The sequence below is a fragment of the Heteronotia binoei genome, chromosome 15, assembly GCF_032191835.1.
Source record: "Heteronotia binoei isolate CCM8104 ecotype False Entrance Well chromosome 15, APGP_CSIRO_Hbin_v1, whole genome shotgun sequence".
NCBI classification, from domain to species: Eukaryota; Metazoa; Chordata; class Lepidosauria; order Squamata; family Gekkonidae; genus Heteronotia; species Heteronotia binoei.
In genome coordinates, this window is record NC_083237.1 from 31,642,694 (window position 1) to 31,669,087 (window position 26,394).

Here is a 26,394-nt window from a genome sequence, read left to right on the forward strand (position 1 = left end):
GACCTTGGACTGCCCCTGGACTTCGCCTGGCCTGGCCCCAGCCCATGACACCCTGGCTCTAAGAACTTTCTAGCGGACACCCTCTCGAGGCTCCCCCAGCATGAGAGCCAACGAGAGGAAATAATTGACTCCCTAATACCCCCTGAGGTGGTGGCGGGGGCAATATGAACCCAGTCAAAAGCGACCTCCAAGGAGCCAGGCCCTGGGGGGGGGGGATAGACTAATAGTAGAAAGCGAAAAGGAGAGAGAGGAGCGGCCAGATGGGCTGCTAAAAGGAGAGGGAGGTTTCTGGTACTATGAGAGGAGGCTATATGTCCCAAAGACCCTGCGGTTGGAGGTTTTGCAGCACTGCCACACCAATAAACTGTCTGGGCACTTCAGGTACGTAAAAACGCTCCACCTGGTGAACCAGCAATTCTGGTGGCCCCAAATGAAAAAGGACATTTCAGACTTTGTGCAAACCTGCCCGACTTGCCTCATGGCCAAAAGGAGGGGGAGCAAAGTGCCAGGGCAGCTACAGCCCCTCCCGACGGCCGAGAGGCCCTGGTCGGTGGTGTCAATGGACTTTATTGTAGAATTGCCTCCCTCACAGGAGCGGACAGTAATTTTAGTCTTTTTCTAAGCAATTTTAGTCTTTTTCTAAGCAAGCTCACTTCGTTCCGTGCCGAAAACTACCCACAGCGAAGGAACTAGCATACTTGTTCTTCCTGCACGTGGTCTGGGTCCACTCATTCCCCGATAAGGTCATTAGCGACCGCGGGCCGCAGTTCGTTGCCAACTTCTGGTGGGAGTTTTGCAAATTGGCGGGGATGGAGCAGGGGCTGAGCTCCGCCTACCATCCGCAGACGGACAGACAAAGTGAGCGGATGAATGGGCTTCTGGAATAATATTTGAGATGCTACATAAATTTCCAACAATCTAACTGGGTGGAGCTGCTGCCGTTTGCTGAATATGGCTATAACAACAGTCTTCACAGTTCTACCAAAATGACTCCCTTCCAGGCAGTGAACGGCTATGAGGGAAAGCCATTCCCTTCGCTGCCAGGAGGGGGAGGTGATTCCAAGCCCACGGACTGTCAACAATGGTGGGGCCGCTTGGAGAGAACTTGGAAAATAATACAGGAGAATCTAGAGGTGGCAAAAAGGGATTACAAAAACCAGTTTGACAAAAAGCATAGACCAAGTTGGGACTTCAAAGTGGGAGAGACGGTGTTCCGATCGACCAAGAACTTGCCTCTGCCACAGACCTCCAGGAAATTGTCCTACAAGTTCCCGGGACCTTTTAAAATAAAGAGAGTAATCAACCAAGCGACTGTAGAACTGGACTTGCCCAAACTGTTTAGTAAAGTGCACCCTGTTTTCCATTGCAGCCTTCTTCGTCGAGATCTGGTTGGGTCAAGGTGGCATCCTCGAGGTCCGGAACCCAAACCTATCTTGGTGAAAGGGCAGAAGCATCACGAAGTCAAGGAAATCCTGGACTCTAAGATCAAAAGGGGGGTGCTTTACTATCTAGTACGCTGGCGCTACTTCCCGCCCAGCTGTGATGAATGGGTTAAAGCTTCTGATCTAAATGCTCCGCTACTGCTTAAGCAATTTTACCTACTGCACCCAGACAAACCCCAAGCAAGAGCTTAGGGGGGGCAGTATGTCAGGCTCTGTTCATTGATATTATTGCTAATTGCTGGTTACTAACCATATTGATCAATGCGCATATATGCTCACTAACCTATAGCCATAGAACATTAGAGGGGGGGGGGGTGAAGTAGAAAGTAGCTTTCCAGGAATATCAAAGGTTTGCAGGCCTGCTTTGAAGTAGAAAGTGTCTGCCAGATTCCTCCCTAGAGGCACCTCCTCTCTAGAGGCAGCAAGGACATTGCCGCCGGGAATTGTAACTACCAACTGAAAAGATAAGGGGGGAGCCGTGTGAAACTCTCACATGCAAAAGCAGCCTTTGTTTTGGGAACTGGGGTGTAGATGCTATTGCTTTGATGTTAGATGTTAAATACAAATGATTTGAACTGCTCATCATCAGTTCCAATGCCTATCATGCTGGGGTAACTTTGGAGTATACAATAAAGGCAACTTTGTTTCAAATAACATCTGCTTATTTGGGAACTTCAATGAACCTTCGCTGACACTTCCTATGTTGCCTGCCCATCGCTTTGTATTCTTCATTTCAGAGGACCTACCAGCTCCAAAGAAGCTCCAAAAGCTCCTGGTGCCCATAATAGACACCCAGACATGCAGGAGACTATATAGTACTGACATGGGCCAGAATATGCCCCCCAAAAGCATCCAGGATGACATGATGTGTGCCGGTTATGCTGAGGGCATGAAGGACACCTGCAAGGTAGAAGATTGCCTTCCTCAAGCAATCTATCTTCCCCTCCCAGGTCACACAGATGTCTCTTTCCCATAGCGAGTCCAATGGCACCTTTAAGACCAATGAAGTTTTTTTCAAGGTGAGAGTTTTTGTGTGCACATGCACTTCCTCAGACTGTCTCACCATCTGAGGAAGTGTCTGTGGACACAAAAGCTCACACCCTGAATAAAAGCTTTGTCGGTCTTAAAGATGCCATTGGATTCTAATTTTGTTCTGTTGCTTCAGACCAAAACAGCTACCTGCTTGGATCTATTAGGAAATGTGTATGTGTTGTGAGGGGCACCACTAACAAGGGAACACAGCATACGTCTGTAATTCAAAATGCTAATTAACATTCATAAGCTGTATGAAAACTTAATATGAACATTAATAAACACTACCAAGTAAATGAATTTAGATAATGTGTTAATACAGATAAATAAAGAATTAGAAGGAGTGATACTGATAGTAAAGATTGATACAATTCACCATCAATGCATAATAGAACCATCATGTGGAGAAATAGGAGAAAGTCCCCAGTGCAGCAGCTTATGACAACAGATAATAGCTCCCCTAAATATAGGCCATTATGTATGCAGTGGAAAACCCGCAAGGCAGACATTAATCTTGATGTTATCAAATTGTGTGAAGACCGTAGTCTATCTCGAGTACCCCAGGCTCTTTTTCCATCCTGGGCTCCTCTCCTTGTCTGGTTAAGGAAGAGCAATAATTCATTCATTAATGTTATCTTAATTCCAGTTGAAGTTTTCTTGCGTGATTGTACTGACATTCTGAGGAAGAACCTCAACAAGAAGCCTACCTAGGATACTTGTCATTGAGACAGACTTCGGCCTTCACACAATTTGATAACAAGATTTATGTCTGCCTTGCAGGCTTTCCACCACATACATAATGGACTACATTTAGAGAAGCTATTATTTGTCATCATAAACTGCTTTATTGGGGACTTTCTCATATTTTCCCACATGATGGTTCTATTAGACATTGACTGTGAATTGTATCTAACTATGTTCTCAGTATTATTCCTTTTAATTCTTTAAGATATGAATCTGTATTAATACAGTATATAAATTTACTTACTTAATAGTGTGTTGTGAGAGAAGCAGTGCCCTCTCTGGGTATTAAATTGCACTTAAATACTTTCAGGTTTATTTTTCAGCCCATTGGAGTTAAATTGTATAATAATTAATTATTAATGGCAACAAGTCCAATGCATTCCAAACATGATTGGCAATTTTAAATAGTTTAAAATCAAATAATAAAAACTGAACTACAAATACAGGCAGGGGAAACTGAGTCAGCAGTCATACATCTCCTCAAAATGTCTGTATTTACTACTTTTTAAATGAGCATTGGTCTCTCCCTTAAAATCGCAGCCCTGGGGGGTCATGCTCCCCTCCACCAAGGATCAAGTAGATTTGATAGAAACCTCCAGCCAGAGTCAATGCAAAAGGCAAAAGATCCCCCTTCCTTGCAAGTTTGAAGGGCACACAGATCTAGTTTTCTTCAGGAAGGGGTCTATGTATCTCACAACTTTGTGTCTCTATAGGGTGACTCGGGTGGCCCACTGATGTGCAAGATGAACAAAGAATGGCTCTTGGCTGGTATTGTGAGCTGGGGAGAAGGCTGTGCTGAGAGGAACCGTCCCGGTGTGTACATCCGTCTGACTGCCTACCAGGGTTGGATTCATTGGCATATCCCTGATATGGAGTTCACTCAGCCTAGCCAAGCTAACATCAGGGTCAAGAATACAGGTGTTAGAAGAACCAATGGGATGGGACTATCTTTCTTCACCACTACTCTGTTGCTGGTCTTAGCATGGACTCTCAATCAAGTCTTGGCATAGGATCTGGGGAAAGAAGAAACCGCAAGTGGACATGTGGTGTGGGGTCATCCTTTTTTTCACCTCCTTCCCATTTCCCAGTCATTCCTTAGTTTGTCAGCCCAGTGTTCTCATGTTTTGGCCTCCATTTACCCTAAGTGTATGTTTGCAGAAGTTTGCAAATGTAGCAGATATGAATGTCTTGGTAGTGATGATTTGGTGCCCTGCTCCTTGTCAGGTGACCCAGGCAGAATCTTCTCTGACCTCGTCTACTAATGTTCTACCTCTTTCATCTAGTGTTCCACCTAGTTCAGCATCCTGTTTCACACACAGCCAGCCCGTTGCCCCAGAGGACCAACAAATTGGCACAGAGGCTAAGGACCTCCCATGCTGTTACCTCCTAGCACTGGGTTTCTGAAATTTACTATCTCACTACTGTCAAGGAGGAAACAGCACCCTTTCTATGCCTGTTTGGGCCTTTGCCCATCAAATGGCACTGTGCAACTTGGCTAGACTGTTCCAAGGGAGAGGCTGCCAGGGAAGGAGGGAAAATTGAAAACAGAGCGGGGGAGATAAGGATAGGTTGGCTGTTGGGTGGAAAGGAGAGAAGAAGGCAGAAAGAAGCAAGAGGCTGTGGGGGCTTTCAGGGAAAGGGAAAAAGGAAATAGAGTTGAAGTGGAAAATGAGATGCTCTTCCCAAGTCCTTGCAGGTCCTCTGCTTGTTACATCTAATTTAATTTGCTGTTTAGTTGTCAGCTGGGCCAAATCCCATCCCTTAATGTGCCATCCCAAGGCAATCTGAGCTTAAGTTATATTGGATTGTTTTGTTCCTAGGCTGCTCTCTCCACAAAGCCATTCATGAAATTCCTGTATATATCCTCTCTCTAAATACACACTGACTATACTTCTAAAATTACATTTCAGTTAAATTAAATATGCTTATATACATTTGCCCCTTTCTTTCTGTGTATTCATTTTCCATTTGACTGTCCAAATTCCCTGCAAGGAACTGTGAAAAATTGTCGTAGAGAAGAAAACCTGCACTGGAGAGAATGATGCTGTGTTTTCAGTGAATGCCCAGTTAATTGGTCTAAAACAAGAAGAGAACAGATTCTTCTTAGTGGCCCTTGACCAAAACACCATGATCAGGATTATTCTGATGACACAAAAAACCTGAAGGCACAAAAAAGCCCTTCATGAGACCTAGGCAACCATAGAGTTTTGTCCTCAAACTAGAGTATTGCTGTGCATTGTCCCCAGTGTGATGACATAACTTCTGCGTGATGTCATCATTTTGGGGGTGTCACACAGGGTCATGGCTGTTGGGGGCGGAGCTTCAGCAACAAGTAGGAGCCCACAAAATTGGAGGATCCTTAGCTCCCACCTGGGGACTGGCAACCCTAGCTGCTGTGTACAAACCCAGAGTCTAATCAGTAATAATAGTTTCTTTCAGGGCTTTTCTTGCAGCAAGAATTCCTTTGCAAATTAGGCCACACACCCCTGATGTAGTCAGTACTCCAAGAGCTTACAGTAGGCCATGTAATAAGAACCCTGTAAGCTCTTGGAAGATTGGCTACATCAGGGGTGTGTGACTTAATATGCAAAGGAGTTCCTGCCCATAAGAAAGCCCTGCTCTTTATTGCAAACACTCCAGTTAAAGTATGTCAACAAATTCATCTAATTCATATTCATGTCTGCAGTGGGGTTTTTAATGAGGCATAGGATATAGACTTTTGGGGGGGTGGGGGAAGGGAGCTAACTTGGAGAGTTTTGTACCTTGTATGTTTTCAGTTTGGATTTAAACCGCATTGAGCCTCAAATGAAAAGCAGGGCATAACTATTTTCATAAATTTATTTATTTATTTATTACTTTACATTTATATCCCGCCCTCTCCGCAAATGCATACTCAAGAAGAATTTTTTTAAGCCCATGCACAATAGATGTGGTTTGCTAGGTTTTCAACCAACCCCTGTATCTGTGGCTTGAACAGCAGACAATTGGAGTCCTGTACAGATCTTTTTTTCATGCTAATGGTAAATACACCAGAGTCCCTCCTTCATCTCTATCTGGTTGTCTTGTGTTTAGCAAAATATCTAAACAGAGCCTTGCAAATGTCCAAGCTGAATGGAGCTGTTTCAGGGAAAGTGTTGAGGCAGAACTCCAGGCCTGATTTAAATGCCATGTGGGTGGGCAACAGGAACACATGCATGCAATCTTACATGCTGCCAACATTGTATTTAAATTGCACTGCGATGCATGCAATGCCACTCATGGGCAACATTAATGCTCCAGGCCATGGATGTCTGGTATGGTGAAAGTTCATATCAAACAATGGAGAGCCCAGGTTAAAAGAGATGCCGGGTGCACGAAAGATCACACAGATGATATTCTTACCTACCAGCAATAATTAAATTGTAGAATTCACTGGCCATGGATGTAGTAATCACCATAAGTGTAGATGTTTTTAAAAGAGGATTAGGCAGATGCATGGAGGAGAGTGCTGGTCATGGCAATTAAAGGAAACTTTCATGTTCCATGTGCTACAGGGCAACATCCGGGGGAGTCCATGGCCTCTTTGCCCTGTTTACCAGCCATCCAGGGCAAGTGATTGGCCAATGTGTGATGCTGGACTAGGTGGACCACTGGTCTATTCTAGCAGGGCTCTTATGTTCAGCATATTTAAAATGGTATCCAGTTGCCAGTCAATTGAGAGTGTGGTGTATGTGAGTTTTGCAAAATGTCACATATCAATAAAACTCTTTGCACACTTGTGTTCACGGATCTTTAATGGTACACAAAGGTGGCTGAAAGAAACACACTGTTTGAAGATTACATAAGAAAGGTGTGCATTGGACAATAACAGCCGAGAACCCACTCCCCAAACAAAGCAGATACCACTTATAAAAAAATCTGGATAGTCAACATATCCCTGACTCATAATATAGATCAGTACAATGGTTTTAGTATCAAGATGTTTCAGTATTGTAGCAGCCACCACTACTTTAACATTTAAAAATTTGATCTTAATAACTGGCAATGCAACTTGAATGTATAGAGGAAAGTAGAAATGTGACTCTGCAAGAAAAATAAAGATGTTTTTAAAACACCTTCTGACCCCCCCACTTTTGACCAGGCTCTGTCAGAAAATACTGTGGTCACAATTCTGCTGTGAAGTATCTGTGAAAGCTGGCAGCAGAGGTTTAGAGCATGTGTTGATCTGTGTTTGAAACAAAGTTACTATTGTAAGCCAAAATGCCCTCAAAACGAGGATGGGGAATTGTCAGGTGGGCACCTGGCTTAATTAGGATCTTTTAATTAGGATACAAGATTCCACATCCAGAAATTAATGCTTAAAATATTAGGGACTCTAATTAAGTAAAACAATTAAAATTTATTCCAGAAAAATATAGGATTACACACAAGATAAAATCCTCATACAATCATACATACAGTCCTAAGAAAAATAGAGAGAGATATAGCGACAACACATGGGTAGACAAACAGGGTGATATTTACCTATCGTAGTATTCAAGGAAGGCTCCAATGGCGACGGAAGAGGACGGGGGAAATGGGACCCTCAACTGTGACCAGAATCGGGAATGGATCTAGACAGCGGAACTGGGGTACTGCTAGATGCACACATGAGTGGAGCTGGGTCAGAGGTTAAATAGACTTAGACCCTCAGGGGATGGGAGGTACAGGGAGGAGAAAGGGGAGGCTCTGCAGTGACCATAAGGGCTGGACTTCTGGAGTAGCCAATAGCAAGTTAATTGGTGGCACCTAATTGGGTGCCCATGACTGACCAATGAACAAGCTTGGTCCAGGGATACCTGGTTGAACTTTCAGGTTGCAATGGACCAGGATGAGGCTCCAAAATGACAGTTGGGGAGAAGAATGGGGGAGATTACTGGGTGGAGAGATGCTTAAGACTATTAAACTTATCTAAAAGGGTGACAATAGAGAGTCAAATCATTGCCTAGGTAACACCCGGTGTACACAAAGGAACTTGGCTCTGGTTGAAGATGGTCTTCCTCTTCTTTAGTCTTCTTCTTGGCACCAGTCTTTGTCCTTCGTTCCGTTGGACAAAGGCTTAGGCGGTCTGGCAGGATCCACGCCTAAGAAAAGCTTGATTGCCTTATGCAGAAGTTGAAGCAGCTGTTGGATACGTGAGTTTCTTGCTTTGCTGTAATGGAATCAGGAAAACAAGATGGATTCTGGTGGTATTAGCCTTTGGATCATGGAAACAGGCTGGAAACTGTTTGCCTGTACAGTTCATGGTGGTGTGGCTTCTTCCACTGCAGTGGCCAAGACTGGGCACACAAGGAGCAGCTGGAAGCTCGTCTGTAGTTCTGGCTAACACCCATCCAGAGATGTAGAATGCTGCTGCAAAGCTGAGGCTTATAGTAGTCACATAAACCTTAGAAACCATGGGCAAAGTCCACTTCTTAGAGCAGACGTGTGCAAGTCAAAACTCCAGGCACCCTGGCAACCATACTAGTGATCACGATGTCCATGTGTATGAAAAGTAGGGGGCTTTTTCTTACACTGTGGCTTTGAAAAATGGTGAGAGAAGAGGCTGACAAAGAACCAGACAAGCAAAACCGTGAGGATTCCTTTTTATATGGTTCCTTATTCTCTCCATGACAACATCACGAGCGGAACTACTAAGGACTCTACCCTACAGCACTTAGCTACAGACTATATTAAGGCTGTGTTCTATGTAGAAATTTCATAGTGCATGAGTTGAGGGAGTACAGATACCTTACTGTTCCTTTATATTATTATTTGTTATTATTTTGTATTATATTTGCACTGAATCAAATGCATGTACACACATTGAAAGTGTGAATATCTTTATTGCTGACTGGTGATTTTTGTATATTTCCCATTTGTACATCGGTACCAGTTACTTAGATTGTATCCCTTGAAGAAAATGGCTGCTTTGAAAGGTGGACTCTATGGCACTGTACCATGCTGAGGCCCTACCCCTCCCCAAACCCCGCCCTCTCCTGGACCGACCTCCAAAGTCTCCAGTTTTTTTCCAATCCAAACCTGGCAACCCTAGGCAGGTCTTCAAAAATCCCCTAAAGAAGTTGAGCACGTAGAGTACTCTTTTGTAACTCACAACTCTTCCCCTGCCCTTTCTACTATTATTTGACCTTATCCATACTCATCTGTTTCTTTCAGGTTTTTTTAAAGCATCCTTTTGCTAAATGCTTGGACATTGTGTTCCACCAAGCTGGAAAGACACAGTGAAAGAAATTTCCAAACATGCTCCAGGGCTTGCCTGTTCCAACTTTTCAGAACATTCTTCCTTTTCCTTTAATTCAGCAAACTGTACACATGGCTTTTGTGCAAGAGGTTGCAGACCAATCTGCCAGATTTTGAAAAAGACCAAGGGAGGCTCCCCCAGCTTTGAAAATCTGCATCACTCCTGTGCTCCCAGTGTTTAATCCACGATGAAAGAAGGTGAAAATTACAGGGGAGTTTATCAGCTCGTTCAAATTACATCAGTCTATGCCATGCAAGCAGCAGTAGCATGAAGCTTCACAGTCCTGTGATGGAAGGCGGGGCTTTAGCTTAGTGACAGAACATCTGCTTAACATGCAGAAGGTTCCAATTCCAATTTCTGGCCTCTCCAGTGAAAAGGATCTGGTCATAGGCGATGTGAAAGACTGCTGACAGAGACCCTGGAGATCTGATGCCAGTTAGAGTACCTTTGCACACACTAGATGGCAGGGGGGGTTGTAGAAAAAGCCCAGCAGGAACTCATTTGCATATTAAGCCACACCCCCGACACCATTGTTTAACACAGGGCTTTTTGTAGCAGTAGCCCAGTAGGAACTCATTTGCATTTGCCACACACCCTGACACCAAGCCAGCCAGAACTGCCTTTGCATTTCTGATTAAAAAAAGCCCTTCTGGGTGGGATCCAGCCAGCTTTTTATTCATTCTGGTTCTCCTCTTCCTTCCTTATCTTGCCACCTGCATGGCTTTTTCTATGTGGATCGCATGATCCCCCACCAAAGCTTTTTTGGGTGGCGAAAGGGGACCTATTCGGCACAACTCCTAAATCAGGCCTTTTTTTGATTTAAGCACCCTACGCCAAGTCCCTTAGTCTGGAGGATTTAGAATCACTTCACCACACACTTTTTCTATTAAAAGATCCATCTTTAGCTTTAGGAGTGTGAGGCAAAATAGAGTTTGTTTATTTTTATTTCTTCCTTTACACAGGATCTCTTAATCCTGTGTAAAGCTGTAATCCTGCACCCAGCTGCCAATACTCACCAGGATCCTTCCTCCTAGATCCAATATGCAGTCTTTGGGTTATATTGGTTGAGTCAAAGGTAACAAACACACTCAAGTTTGTTGTGTTTGTTAATTCCTTTCCATACAAGTTGCCAGAACAGGGAGGTGCTCTATGCTTGATTGTTACAAACCGTGTTTTTGAAGAAGCTCAGACTTGGAAATAATAACCAGACAAGCATTCACACTTCATTGTTTTTTTATAGGAACAGCACACAAACCCTGCTTGGCTAAACAATGTTCTAAAATCTCTATTGGACTCCCTGCCTGTTCCCAGGGCCAGCCCTGCCACTAGGCAAATTAGGCAATTGTCTGGGGGCACTGAATTGGCATCCCCCATGTGACTAGGTGACATTATCAGTGTGGAGAGAGGGGGCAGAAGTTAGCCTTGCCTAGGGTGCCAGAAAGTCTAAGGCTGGCCCTATCTATTCCAGCATACCTCTTACTGTTCCAAAACCCCAACTCCCTTTTTTCCTGTTGGCTGTTGCATGTTGAAGTCCCTTAGACCTCTCCCACCACTACAGCATCCCATTCAGCATTTCAGATCTGATTGGTCTGAGATGTATGGGGAAGAAAAGAAGGCAGAATCTTCTGTCTATGAATGAACATGAAACTGTCTTATACCGACTCAAATCCTTTATCCATAATGGTCAGTATTGTCTACTCAAGAGTAGCAATAGTTCTCCAAGGCCTCAGGCTGAGGTCTTTCACATCACCTACTAGGGTTGCCAGCCTTCAGATGGGGCCTGGAGATCTCCTGCTTTTACAACTGATCTCCAGCTGGCAGAGATCAGCTCCCCTGGATAAAATGGCCACTTTGAAAGGTGGACTTAATAGCATTTTACAATGCAGAGGCCCCTCCCCTCCCCAAACCCCACCCTCTCTATCAAACCATAGTTGTTTCAGTTTGGCAGCATTAGTGTTTCCAAACTTTCGTATGTGCTGAGCTCTCCAGTCATGGACTTTCCCCTTGCCTCAGCAAGCATAACTCTTGGAAAAGTAGGGTTGCCAATTCCCTGGTGGGGGCAGGGGATCCCCCAGTTTGGAGGCCCTTCCCCTCTGCTTCAGGGTCATCAGAAAGCAGGGGGAGGGGAAATGTCTGCTGGACACTCCATTATTCCCTATGGAGATTGGTTCCCATAGGGAATAATGGGGAATTGATCTGTGGGTATCTGGGGCTCGAGGGTGTCAAGTCTGCAGATTCAATGATGAGTCATTGTAGGTACAAAGAAACTATTTTATTGATACCGAGTACTTGTGGCCTAAGCCAAGGCCTGAAAAGACTAAAGGACATACAGTAGATACATTGCATATAAGGAATACTTCAAAGGGATTCCTACGGGTAGGGAAATTGTGCAGAGGACATTCACACATAGATGTTACCAATACATTCTCATGTTGATTAGAGGCTAGCTGGCCTTGATGTTTTCAGGCTCCTTCCTTTCCCCCGAGCCTGAGCTGAGAAGGTTCAGATAAGACTTTTTACACATCACCATTTCAAAGCAGGGATATTCTCTAAGGAAGGGAGAGGGTTTGCTAGCAGCATTTGGTTACACTTTGGTTCTACCCAGCATGCTCTTTGTTTGAGCCAGAGTTAAAGCCAGACTTACATACTGCCCCCCCTAAGCTGCCTCTACTGCCCTGTTAGAACATTTTTGATGGAACCTCTTGATCAGATCCGGTGCTGATATATCTTTCTCGGCCACCCATTCATTTTCGCTGGAGGGGAAATGTTTCCATTTTATTAGATAGTATAAGACACCCCTTTTGACTTTAGAGTCCAGGATTTCTTGGACTTCGTGGTGGTTCTGGTTCCCAATCAGGATAGGTTGTGGGGCTGGTGCTCGAGGGTGCCAGACAAAAGCCCCGGGGTCCCAACGGAGCAAGCTGCAATGAAATACAGGGTGCACTTTACTAAACATTTTTGGCAGCTCTAGCTTTTCCATTACCTGATTAATAACTCTCAAGATTTTGAAAGGTCCCAAAGACTTATATGCCAATTTCTTAGAAGGTTGGCTGAGTGGCAAGTTCTTAGTGGATACAAATACTGAGTCTCCTACTTTAAAGTCCCAAGCTGGAACATGGGACTTGTCATATTGTTTTTTGTAGGCTTCCTTGGCCGCTTCTAAATTCTCCTGGATGGTTTTCCAGCTTCCGCTCGGCCCTTGCCACCATTGCTCAAAAGACGTTGATTCAGGCGAGGGGTCTTCTCCAGGCAATAGTGGCACTGGCTTTCCCTCATATCCGTTTACAGTGGAGAAGGGGGAAGCTTTGGTGGAGCTATGCATGCTATTGTTGTACCCATATTCAACAAATGGGAGCAGATCTACCCAGTCGGACTGCCGATGGTTAATGAAACAACGTAAATATAGTTCCAGAAGTCCGTTTACACATTCCGTCTGTCCGTCCGTCTGGGGGTGGTAGGTGGAACTCAACCCCTGCTCTATTCCGGCTAGTTTGCAAAACTCCCGCCAGAATTTGGCAACGAACTGCGGGCTGCGGTCGCTAATAACCTTGTTGGGGAATGAGTGGAGCCGGACCACGTGATTGAAAAAGAGGAGGGCTAACTTCTTAGCCGTGGGCAGTTGGGCGCAAGGAATGAAATGGGATTGTTTGGAAAAAGTGTCCACTACCACCAATATCACCGTTTTTCCATGGGAGGGCGGCAGCTCCACAATAAAGTCCATTGACACCACTGACCAGGGGCGCTTGGCCGTTTCTAGGGGCTTGAGTAGCCCCGGAGCTTTACCACCCCTTCTCTTTGCCATGATACAGATGGGGCATGAGGCTACGAATTCCGACACGTCCTTTTTGAGGGACGGCCACCAGAATTGTCTACTGATTAAGTGGAGCATTTTGATGTAGCCAAAATGCCCTGCCAGTTTGTTAGAATGGCAGAATTGCAACACCTCCGCTCTTAAGCTTTTGGGGACATAGAGTTTCTCTCCTTTATACCACAGCCCCCTCTTTTGGATGTCTCCTGGGCAGTCGTCTCCCTCCCTTTCAGTCTCTGTGGCCAATTTCTCGGTGCCTAGTCCCTCCAAGTCCCTCTTCTTCTGAGACCGTGTGGTTACTACTGCAGCTACCTGCGAGGGGGGAACTAAAGAGTCCACCACTTCCTCCCTCTGGCTCTCATGTTGCGGGAGTCGGGATAGAGCATCTGCTAAGAAGTTTTTCACCCCCAGGATGTGCCTCAGAGTGAAGCCAAATTTGGAGAAGAATCCCGCCCACCTAACTTGCTTTTCGCTCAGCTTCCTCTTGCCCATAAGGGCTTTGAGGTTTTTGTGGTCGGTCCAAATCTCAAAAGGCACTTTGGCTCACTCCAGCCAGGATCGCCACATTTTCAAAGCAAAAGTTACTGCGAAAGCCTCCTTGTCCCAGACTGACCAGTTTCTTTGCTCGCCTGAGAATTTTCTGGAGATATAGGCACAAGGTTTCAGTCGCCCTTCCCTGTCCCTCTGCATGAGTATGGCTCCGACGGCCACATCGGAAGCGTCACATTGCACAATGAAGGGCCGTTGTTTGTCAGGGTGACTCAGGACTGGCTCACTAGTGAACAAGCGTTTAATTTCTCAAAGGCCGTTTGGCACTTCGGACTCCAATTGAGACGGGCTCCCGGCTGTTTCGCCTCTGGTCCCTTCTCCTTGGTTTTTAGCAACTCGGTCAGGGGGAGGGCGATCTGGGCGAACCCCTCTATGAAGGTCCTATAAAAATTTGTGAACCTGAGGAATAATTGGAGCTGTCTACGTGTCCTCGGGGGAGCCAATTCCAACACTGCTTGCACCTTGGCTGGGTCCATCGCTAACCCCTTTCCCGACACCCGAAACCCCAAATAATCCAGTTCGGTCTTATGGAATTCACATTTAGACAACTTGGCATACAGCTGATGCTTCAACAGGGTGCTTAGCACCTCTCTCACTAACTTCACATGAGACTGCTCATTTTGTGAGTAAATAATGATGTCATCCAGGTACACCACCGCCCCCTTAAATAAAAACTTTCTGAGTACATCATTTATAAAGTTCATGAATACCCCCGGGGCCCCCTGTAGTCCGAAGGGCATGACTAGGTATTCAAACTGTCCCATGGGCGTGTTAAATGCGGTCTTCCACTTGTCCCCCTCCTTGATGCGCACTCAGAAGTACGCATCTCTCAAGTCCAACTTGGTAAAGATCTTGCCCTCAGATACTGTGCTTAACAAGGCTCGGATGAGGGGGATGGGGTAGGCGTTGGTTGTGAAAATCGCATTAATCCCACAAAAGTCCGTGCAAAGCCTAAGCGAGCCATCCTTCTTCTTCCTAAACAGGACTGGAGCCGCGTGGGGGGCCGTTGCCGGTCTGATAAATCCTCTCTCCAAATTCTGGTCTAAGAATTTGCAGAGCTCCTTCTTCTCCAGCCCATGGGGTACAATTTGGCTCTGGGCAGGGTCTCCCCCGGGATCAGTTCTATGGCACAGTCTGTGTCCCAGTGGGGAGGTAATTGGTTCGCTCCTTGTTCACTAAACACCCCCATCAAGTCCCGGTATGCTTTGGGGATGGTGTGGATCTTCTCCACCGACATACACACCCTTTCCCTGGCCACCGGAGCCCGCGGACCCCAGGCCGGGTCCCAGAGGTGTGTCTTGCAAAGGGTGTCTATAAACCTGATAGTCTGTGCCCCCCACCTTATGTGGGGTTCATGCTTCGCTAACCAGCCCACCCCCAGAACTACTGGGTAGGAGCATGAAGGGGCAATGATGAAGGACTCCTCATCCCAGTGCTCCTCAATTCCCATTGGCAAAAAGTGGGTCTCTAGTCTGCACGGCTCCCCTCGCATTACCGACCCATCCATCTACTCGAACTGCATCGGGCAGGGTAAAGGGGAGCTCTCGAGTCCCAGAGCTTCCACCAGGTTGGGGGTGATCAGTTCCCAATTACACCCTGAGGCTATTAGGGCCCGCACCTGCATGAACCTTTTCAGTTTAGTGTTCAGCAGCCTCACTACTACAAAATACAAACGTCCCGTTACTCTCACCCTCAGTGGTGCCGGCTCCTCCTCGACCTGCTGGTTGGCACCTTTTAGAGCAGGTCGTTCTCATTTCCCGCCAGCTCGGGCACCGAAGACAGGTCACTCAGCTCTGCCGACAGCAGTACATCCTCCTCTGGCTCCTCCACTGTGGTGAGGCTGCTCTTCGCCGCTTCCTTAGGGTGGCCGGTCAGTTTCTTGGGAGTCGGGGTACTTGTCTTTGGCCCCCCTGGTGGAACCTTAGGGAGGGCTGGGCAGCTGGAGGCGAGGTGATTCGGGTCGCTGCAGTGGAAGCACTTGCGGGGCCCCGTAGGTGCCCCCCCCGGCGGCTTTCTTGGGCTTGGCCTTGGGGGGGAGTTTTCTGCGGCCCCTTCCCGGACTGGTGCTGACGCTGCATCGCCACTTGCTTCATGTTGGTCTCGACCTCCCCTGCCAGTTGTATCCATCCTACCAAAGTGGTGGGTCTGGCCTGGGTGAGGGCCCAATCCAAGGACACCTGTGTTCAGTCCCTAGATGAAGTGCTCGATCTTCATCAGCTCTCTCCATCCCCGTACTTTGGCCGCGTTGGCTCAGAACTCCGTGGCGTACTCACGGATGGTTCGGGAACCCTGTTGCATGTCCCGCAAGGCAGCTAAAGCTCGTGTCTCCTGGAGCGGGTCCTCGTACTGGGCCAACAGAGCCTGGAGGAAAGTTTGTACATAGTCCAATTCTGGGCTCATGGCCTCGTACAGGCTCACGTACCATCTCTTTGCGGCTCCCTTCAGTTTCGACCCCAGGTAGTCTACTCGGCTGAACTCATCGGGGAAGGTGTTCCCCCAGTAGTACATGTAGCTGTTCACCTGGATGGCGAAGTATTCCACCTCGTCCGGGTCCCCGTCAAAGGTGGCCTCTAGTTCCCTGCCGCGACCTCCATCCCTTGGGGCCGCCTGTGCTGCTTGCTGCGGTGCTTGCCCAGCTACTTGCGGTGCCGCCGGGGCTGGTGGCGGGGCCGTGGGTAGTCATGCCGGTGGAGGCTGAGGGGGTCTCTGTGACCCAGCTAATCCCAGGTCGCGGGAAATCTGGGTGGTCATAGCCTGCATCTCATCCTTCAGGCCCTTGATCGCACCATCCACTTCTTTTCGGACCATGGCCTGAAACATGCAAGCGTCTTCCTCATGCATGTCCTTAGGCAGCGGTTCCTTTCCCCCTTTCTCTTCACCTTCAGGATTTTCCTCCTGCTCTCGGACATCGAGGGTGGCATCGGCCTCGCCCGACTCCAGGGCGCCCGGGTTGTCAGGCTCCGTCTCGGTCATCTGCACTCTCCTCTTGTGGCGGGTCATGATCGCTTCCCTGCGAGCAGGTGCCTCGTCCATTGTGGTGGTTGAGGTTCGCGGTTGCCACTGCTGAGGGGTGACCATGAGCTGGAACTGTGGAGGGGAAAACACGGCTTGTCTGGCATCTAAGACATGCCAAGGTGCCGCCGGCTCTTCCTCCAGGTTAGGGAGTTCTCCGTCTCCTGGAATCTTTTCGGCCATCAGGTTACAAAGTTGCCAGGGCAGTTGAGCTCCGAAAGGGAGTCTTTTCAAAATGTCAAGTCTGCAGATTCAATGATGAATCGTTGTAGGTACAAAGAAACTATTTTATTGATACCGAGTACTTGTGGCCTAAGCCAAGGCTTGAAAAGACTAAAGGACATACAGTAGATGAACATATGAACATATGAAGCTGCCTTATACTGAATCAGACCTTTGGTCCATCAAAGTCAGTATTGTCTTCTCAGACTGGCAGCAGCTCTCCAGGGTCTCAAGCTGAGGTTTTTCACACCTATTTGCCTGGACCCTTTTTTGGAGATGCCAGGGATTGAACCTGGGACCCTCTGCTTCCCAAGCAGATGCTCTACCACTGAGCCACTGTCCCTCCCCGAATACATTGCATATAAGGAATACTTCAAAGGGATTCCTACGGGTAGGGGAATTGTGCAGAGGACATTCACACATAGATGTTACCAATACATTCTCATGTTGATTAGAGGCTAGCTGGCCTTGATGTTTTCAGGTTCTTTCCTCTCCCTCGAGCCTGAGCTGAGAAGGTTCAGATAAGACTTTTCACACATCACCATTTCAAAGCAGGGATATTCTCTAAGGAAGGGAGGGGGAACACGAGAGGGTTTGCTAGCAGCATTTGGTTACACTTTGGTTCTACCCAGCATGCTCTTTGTTTGAGCCAGAGTTAAAGCCAGACTTGACAGGGGGGAGGGCTGTTTTTTTGAGATATTGGCACCAAATTTTCAGCATAGCATCTGGTGCCTTTTCCCAAAATACCCTCCAAGTTTCAATAGGATTGGACCAGGGAATCCAATTCTATGAGCCCCCAAAGAAGGTGCCCCTATCCTTCATTATTTCCAATGGAGGAAAGGCATTTAAAAGGCGTGTGGTCCCTTTCAATGTAATGGCCTGAACTCCCTCTGCAGTTCAATCATGCTTGTCACAATCTTGCTCCTGGCTCCACCCCCAATGTCTCCTGGCTCCACCCCAGATATTTCTTGAATTGGAGTTGGCAACACTATGGAAAAGAGACCCCAACAGTCCACAATATTGTTTATACTACACTGTTGGCCTACACTCCAACAGTCTTTGTTTTCTTGTCAGTGTCTCTGACAAATAATGCCCCCTATTTTGTTTCTGATTTGGACTTCAGGTGAAGCTGGATTGATTTTTTAACTTTCCCTTCTGCCTCTGGCCTCGCTCCAAGGAGTAATGGCCCCTTGCACTCTCTGAGCAAAATTTGAGAGATATCTCCCCCAGGTCCAGTATTACCCCATTCATTACCCCATTGGGGGCCCAGAACACCACATACTATAGCTGCTATGTAACCCAATCACAAGGTAAAACAAGAACACATTGCACTTTTTGATGCTGGAGGCCTAGTCTTTCAAAACTATGATGTTCATATTTTCAGGGAGCTGTACCCCCACACCTTTCCATTATGGTGCAAAATAGCTGATATAAATGTCGTTTAGCCATGGCAAGTTTGTAGCCCTGGGGGCAAAGGCACCTCTAAGATGGGCGACATGTTGTCTTGAGACTCCGTCGTGACTGACAGCTTATTAATTGGCTGATCACTACAGAAGATAAGAAAGCAAAATGGGGAGACAAGATTAATAGATCTGTCTCAGCAATGTGGTCTTTTATCAAATGTCTGAAAATTGACAGCTCAAGAATCCGCATTTGCTGGAGTTTAGCTTGGATAGGCAAGTTGCATTCATTACAGAGACCCCATGTGGTACTAAAATGTCTTCTTGTTGTGTTGCTTTTGAAACCCAAGTTTAAGGAAAAAAGGAAAGCTGATACAAGGGGGTAGAGGGAATTCTCAAGCAAATACTCTTAGCTCAATTTTTGTGTTGACTGTTTTCTGAGGAAACAATTCAGTCAAGGCTAGACACAGAGGAACTGCAGCTGAACATCTGGATTGCATGGTGGTTATCCCAATCCATGGCTGTTCAAAATGAAAAGAACTTAGGTAGGTATCAGTGTTGGGGAAAAGCCACAGCCTGAGTCCTTGCAAAGTTGCTGCCAATTAGAATAGAGGTTTGCTTATTGGAGGGATGGAGGCAAAAATCAGTGGGGGTGGCCGTGGCTCAATAGCAGAGCATCTTATTTGCATGCAGAAGGTCCCAGGTTCAATTCCCGGCATCTCCAAGAATTTGGTCACAACTGATGTGAAGGGCCTCTAAACTGAGACCTCAAAAAGCCACTGCCAGCAGTTAGACAGTACTGACCTTGATGGGTATAAGGCAACTTCATGTGTTCATATGAATTCCTGTGCTTTGTGCAAAAGGTCATGGGTTCCATTCAAACCAGTCATACTGCACTAGAAGTAACAATAGCTTAACTCAGTGAAAAGTAGTTTGCTACGTTCATCATAAGTTAAGTACTTTTAAGTCCCATTGATTTAAGCTGGGGAAAGTTAAATGTGTCCTTATAAAGCTTCTATTTGAAGTACTTTTTTAGGGTTGCCAATCCCTAGGTGGGGTCAGGGGATCCCCCGGTTTGAAGGCCCTCCCCCTGCTTCAGGGTCTTCAGAAAGCAGGGGGAGGGGAGGGAAATATCTGCTGGGAACTCTATTATTCCCTATGGAGACTTATTCCCATAGGAAATAATGGAGAATTGATCCAAGGGGATCTGGGGCTCTGAGAGGGCTGTTTTTTGAGGTAGAGGTACCACATTTTCAGTATAGCATCCAGTGCCTCGTCCCAAAATACCCTCCAAGTTTCAAAATGAGTGGATCAGGGGTCCAATTCTATGAGCCCCAAAAGAAGACCCTATCTGAGAGGGCTGTTTTTTGAGGTAGAGGTACCACATTTTCAGTATAGCATCCAGTGCCTCGTCCCAAAATACCCTCCAAGTTTCAAAATGAGTGGATCAGGGGTCCAATTCTATGAGCCCCAAAAGAAGACCCTATCCATTATTTCCTATGGAAGGAAGGCATTTAAAAAGGTGTGCGGTCCCTTTAAATGTGATGGTCAGAACTCCCTTTGACGTTCAATTATGCTTGTCACACCCTTGCAACTGGCCTCACCCCCAATGTCTCCTGGCTCCACCCCCAAAGGCTCCTGGCTCCACCCCCAAAGTCCCCAGATACTTCTTGAATTGGACTTGGCAACCCTAAATCAGATGACTTCTGGATTTAGAAACTACTGGCTAACTATGTGCGTGCTTCTCTAGTTGACAGTCATTGCAACTCATGAACCCTTTCCAGTGATCTGTTTTGCATTTCCGCTTCCTCTCAGATCCTTATCATTTCAAACAGCTTGTGTGGATAGTCTGTATTTTGTTTACATTTGTATTAACTTGTACATTTATCAATAGTTTTGGTTTTCCCTTTTTCGTTGCTGGTTTTGTAGATTTATATCTATTACGTATGCATGTCATGCAGTTTTATGTATATTGTTTGTGTGTATAGTCTGTGGTGTAGAGTGTTAAAACTGCAGTACTGCAGTCCTAAGCGCTGCTCACGACCTAAATTCGATTCCTGGTGGATGCTGGGTTTTCAGGAAGCCAGCTCAAGGCTGACTCAGCCTTCCATCCTTCTGAGGTTGGTAAAATGAGTACCCAGCTTGCTGGGGGGGAAAGTGTAGATGACTGGGAAAGGCAATGGCAAACCACCCCGTAAAAAGTCTGCCGTGAAAACATTGTGAAAGCAACATCACCCCAGAGTCGGAAACGACTAGTGCTTGCACAGGGGACCTTTCCTATTTCCTAATACAGCTGTGGGTTCTCTAATTTGTCAATCAGGAAACCTGGCACCATCTCAGTTTAACATGTTTTATTGGAGTATAACCTTGAGCCAATATGCTGGCCAGGGATGATGGGAGTTGTAGGCAAAAAACATCTGGAGAGCTACTGCTGGCCACCCCTGCTATATGGGAACACATATTCCAAAGAAAGGTTCTTAGGCTCTGCTTTATAATTCAGCAACATCTTAAACTTGGCCAATGATAAAATGAATGCAAGTGTTCACTGGGGGCAGAGTTTAGAAGAGACAGCAGCATTTTGGATATCCAGAATCCATGTGTCAAATTATACTTGCCATCTTGTAGAACAACAATACCAAGAGGGCAACCATTCAGTTTTAAACACATGGAGGAGGTTGTTGTTATCCCACCCTATTCCAACCCAACCAACTCCTCTGGGTAGAGCAAATAAGGATATCCTGATCATTTCCTTGGTGCCTATTGTAACACCACTGCCATGATTATTGTAATCAATGTCATCACCATAACTGCAATTTAAGAATGAGATACCATCTTCTTAATTGTCAGTACTTTTCTGCCTTGCCATCAACATAACAGTGTAAAGTGATTTAGAGGTACCTTGTGAACTCAGGAAGACAAAGATCTTTTCTAGCACTTGCTATCTTTAGCTGTAAATAGCAGGGGTTAGATCCCAATGACTTTTATTTCAATCTTGTCCAGTTTCCTTGTTCTTTGCAAAAAACTACCCCCATCTCACATGGCTTTTGTTTATTTAGGTCCTAATAAGATCCAGAATGTCTGCATGATGGTCAAAAGGGGCCCCTACTCTGTCTTTTGCCAGTAGAAACCTTACAGACAGCTTCACAAAGGGATTGGATAAACATATGGAGCAGAGGTCCATCAGTGGCTATTAGCCACAGGGTATAGATGGAACTCTCTGTCTGGGGCAAGTGATGTTCTGTTTTCTTGGTGCTGGGGGGGGGGAGTGGGAGGGCTTTTAGTGACCTGACCCCACTGGTGGACCTCCTGATGGCACTTGGGGTTTTTTGCCACTGTGTGTCAGAGTGTTGGACTGGATGGGCCATTGGCCTGATCCAACATGGTTTCTCTTATGTTCTTATAAATTGTAGTAGGAGCCAACCTCACCTACTGTATTTAGAACCTTCTGAGTAAAAAAAAAAAATGCCACCACTAAGATATAGCCCTTTCTCCTCTCTCCCCCAGTCCATAGTGACATTGTCTTCAGGTACATCATTTCATTATTCCTTTTTCTGTTTGTAAACTTGGCCAAAAATATTTATTCTGACAGCAGTAAGATTTTGTGGTCTTCTTCAGTCCATAGTCTTGACAGAGAAATCTTTACAGGACTTCATAAGCAATTTCCACCTTCCAAAATAAAGGTAATCAAATGAGCATCCTTGCCATTCCTTAGATTTGTTTCTTTAAACTTAACCCCCACCATTGTATGAAAGAAGAAATGCAATAGTTTCCAGGAAAACAAGCAGACACAACAATGCTGTCTTGTTCTATGCAGGAGGATGTGATCACTTCCCTGGTTTTTCCATTCCCATTGTTCAAAATAAGCTATCAGTTCAGATCAAGATAATGGCAAAATCATGGGACGGAGACAGTGCTGGTCGCCTTGGTGGATGACCTCAAGCGGCATCTGGATCGAGGCGGTGTGGTGGTGCTGATGCTGTTAGACCTGTCGGCTGCGTTCGACATGGTCGACCATCGGCTACTGGCCTGCCGGCTCGCCGACTCAGGGAATAGGGGGTCGGCCTTACAGTGGCTTTTCTCCTTCCTTGATGGACGGGGACAAAGGGTGGCAATTGGGGGAGAGCTGTCCCGGAGGCACCCGCTAGTGTGCGGGGTGCCACAAGGGGCAGTTCTCTCTCCGATGTTGTTTAACATCTACATGCGCCCCCTTGCCCAGATTGCTCGGAGGCTTGGGCTTGGGTGCCACCAATACGCAGATGACACCCAGCTCTATCTACTGATGGACGGCCGACCTGACTGCGTCCCAGAAAACCTGGACCTAGCGTTGCAGGCCGTAGCAGGTTGGCTCAGGCTGAGTGGGCTGAAGTTGAATTCAACGAAGACAGAGGTCCTTTGCTTGGGCCGCGGTGCCCCAGGAAGGGAAATCCCCTTGCCGGTTTTTGACGGTGTGCTGCTGAAAGCGGCCCATAGGGTCAAGAGCTTGGGGGTTCTTCTGGAGCCTTCATTATCAATGGATAATGCCAAGTCCGCGTTCTTTCACCTTTGACGGGTGAAGCAGCTGGCCCCCTTCCTGGAGTGCCGGGACCTAGCAACGGTGATCCATGCTACGGTCACCTCGAGACTGGACTACTGCAACGCCCTCTACATGGGGCTGCCCTTGTACCGAACTCGGCGGCTGCAGCTGGTGCAGAACGCGGTGACTAGGCTGCTGTTGGGACTCCCAAGATGGGAGTACATACAGCCGGGGCTGCGCGGACTGCACTGGCTGCCAGTGGTGTACCGAGTCCGTTACAAAGTGCTGGTTATCACCTTTAAAGCCCTATATGGCTGAGGACCTGCCTACTTGAGGGGCCATCTCTCCCCATATGAGCCCCAGAGAGCGCTGAGGTCAGCTGGAAAGAACCAGCTGAATATCCCTGGGCCAAGGGAGGCCAGATTGAAGACCACCCGGGATCGGGCCTTCTCCATTGCAGCTCCATTGCTGTGGAATCAACTCCCGGAGGAGGTACGGGCCCTACAATGCTTAGACCAATTTCGCAGGGCCTGTAAGACCTACCTCTTCAAAATAGCCTTCACCTAATACCGAGCCAAGAAAGTGCCGCTGGACATGTTTTTAGCCACTGAATTTTACTAAAGACCTAAGTTATAGCACCACAATGTTAATTTTAATACAACTTGTAAATTGATTTAATGATGATTTTATAATTATAATTGTAATCACTATGTATGGTTTTATTGTATATTACATTCGTATGTTGTGAGCCGCCCTGAGCCTGCCCTGGCGGGGAGGGCGGGATACAAATAAAAAGTATTATTATTATTATTATTATTATTATTATTATTATTATTATTATTATTATTATTATTATTATTATTATTATTATTATTATTATTATTATTATTACTGTAACCATGCTGTAACAATGGACCATCCTCCTGGAAAAGAACTTTGCTAAGTCATTTGGGAATAATCTTCTTCCCTATTTTAACCATTTGGTTCAAATGAACTTGTTCCTGCTCCCACAGAGTTGCATCCAACTTAGGGTTGCCAAGTCCAATTCAAGAAATATCTGGGGACTTTGGTGGTGGAGCCAGGAGACTTTGGGGGTGGAGCCAGGAGACATTGGAGGCAGAGCCAGGAACAAGGGTGTGACAAACATAATTGAACTTCAAGGGAGTTCTGGCCTTCACATTTAAAGGGACCGCACATCTTTTAAATTCCTTCCCTCCATAGGAAATAATGAAGGATAGGGGCACCTTCCCCTCAGCCTCGCCTCAGCGCTGCTGCCGCTCGCCACAAGCCCCCCAGCCCTGGGCCATCGCTGCTCCCAGCACATGCCTTGCTCCGCTCCTTTGCTCACTCGCTAACGACGGGGATTGGGGAGGGATGGCATGGGAGGCAGGGAAGGCGGAGGTTCTCTCACACCCAAGCAGGCAGCGCCGGCCCCCACGGGAGGGAGGGAGGAGAGAAAAGCGGGAGGCGAGGAGGAGGAGGAGAAGAAAGGCTAGGCTTACCTTGGGAAGGCGCACGAGCTGGACTTCCACCTCACCTGGCCTCGGCAGCGTGCACCCCCCGCCGCTGCAGCAGCACTTATTTGTCTACAAAAATGACCCCTGGCCCGATCTCCCCCCCACTCTCTTCCACCATTCCTGAGGCAGGGCTCCCCTTCCCTCCCCTCTCTCTCTCCGCAAGCACCCGGGCCAAGGCAAAGCCACACATCTGGGTCAAGCACGAAGGGGAGGGAAGGGGGGGAAGTGAGGAAGATGAGGGTGAAAGAAGCAGAGCCGGTTGCCATGGGTGACGTTGAACTCCCAGCCTGCTAATGAGGACCAAAAAAAAAGAAAGAAAAAAAACCCCAGGTAGGGCCAAGAAAGGGGTGGGGGAAGGTCAGAGGAGGCTGCGCTGCTGGGAGAGGAGAGGCTCCCAGAGGCGCCGGGAAACAAAGGCTGGGCAGCCTAGGCAGGTGTCCGGCCAGCGCCCTCTCCTCTCCCCTCTCCGCTTCTCTTCTCCTCTCTCCTCTGCCTCCTCCCGCCTGGCCGCTCAGTGGTGGGCTTCTGAGTCGGGGGGGGGTACGAGCTCCACGCTGCTGCCGCCGTGGAGTTGGGGTTGGTGGGCCTCGGCCAGCGGCCTCTTCCTTTGCTGGGGCCTGGTGGGATGGAGGGAGAGGAGACCCTCTGCCGCTCTCCTCAGGCAGCCTGAAGCTCGGGCGGTGGCTGCTGTCTGTGCCCGGGCTGGCGGCGCTGGTGTTGCTGCGGCGGCAACACAAAAAGTTACCTGCTGCCGCCCAATAATAAGGACTGGGAAACTCATTGGGGAGAGTGGAACCAAAACTGGCGCCGTTTTTCTCCCGCTTCCGGATTTTTGGAGAGCGGGGGAGGAGGTGGCAAATTCAGGGGTCCCCCGCCAGGGTGGGGGGGGGGGTTGGGAAGCCTAATCCAACTAGCTTTTGGGTTAATGGTAAGGGAGGAGAGGCCTACTTTGATCAGTCATTTCTCATAGAGCCATCATAGGCAAGCTATGTTTTTACTCTTGTCATATATAGTAACATGAGTTTTTCTTTAAATGCAGCCTTGCATGATCAACTAATTCAGATCCAGAACCCCCAGATATAAATAAGGTAAGTCACATACATGGCCAAATGTCTTCTTTTCAGGCTTTTGCTGGTCTTATATGCTTTGACTAACAGAGCCTTATAAGGACTATCCTTAAAGGATGATATTTAAATTTAGGGAAAGAATCCGTGAAAGGGAAATGGCAAAGCTAGAAGAAAGAGTGGCAACAGCAGTTTAGACATTTTGGTACCTGAAGCCATCAATGAAAATGACATTGTTCAGCGCTGGGTTGAAGTTCTCTCCCCCCACCTCCTGGGGCCAACTATACATGCTTTTGGAGTACCAAAACTGGAACTTCTTATATGGCTTTTGTCCCAAAAAAGCAGCTGAGGGAGTCTCAATATTGGATGGAGGCTTTGACACTGGAGAAAGTGGCTTGAACTCTTCCCTCCTTGCTGATTCTCTGATGGAAAACAGCACTTGTTGGCCTTTAGCCATGGGAGGGAAAAAGACAGGCACTTGAATTCAGCCTGTCTTTTTTCTCCATCAAGACTATAAGCAGCTAGGGGGATTTGTGGTCAGGAAAACAGAGTGGGGAGAAGTAGGCATGCTTGCACACCTTCTGGCTAAGCTTATGCCCTGTCCACAGGTTATAAGTAGGATCCACCCCCTAATGGACATCAACAGTTTGGCTTCCTCCTCTCCCCAAGACCTCCTGCTCACCATTTGGCAAATGGTTCTGTTCACCATTTGGTAATTGCCCTTGGTCCACATGCCCAGCAGGCAAGCACAGCATCCCTAGGAGGAATAATTAAACCCACTCCATCCAAAGCTCCATGGCCTTGATTTATACTTGAGAGCCTATTGGTTGTT

General features: G+C 47.1%; 1 protein-coding gene across 1 annotated transcript in view; it reads left to right on the plus strand.

Moving 5' to 3' along the window:
* The window catches only part of LOC132584009 (serine protease 27-like), a 68,171-nt gene extending 63,814 nt beyond the window's left edge, over nt 1-4,357 (plus strand). Inside the window, exons 6-7 of the mRNA XM_060255777.1 lie at nt 2,180-2,349; nt 3,932-4,357. Of these exons, the coding sequence (XP_060111760.1) occupies nt 2,180-2,349; nt 3,932-4,228 (467 nt within the window). The 3' untranslated portion in view covers nt 4,229-4,357. The remainder of the gene's footprint in view (nt 1-2,179; nt 2,350-3,931) is intronic.
* The last annotated feature ends 22,037 nt before the right edge of the window (nt 4,358-26,394 follow it).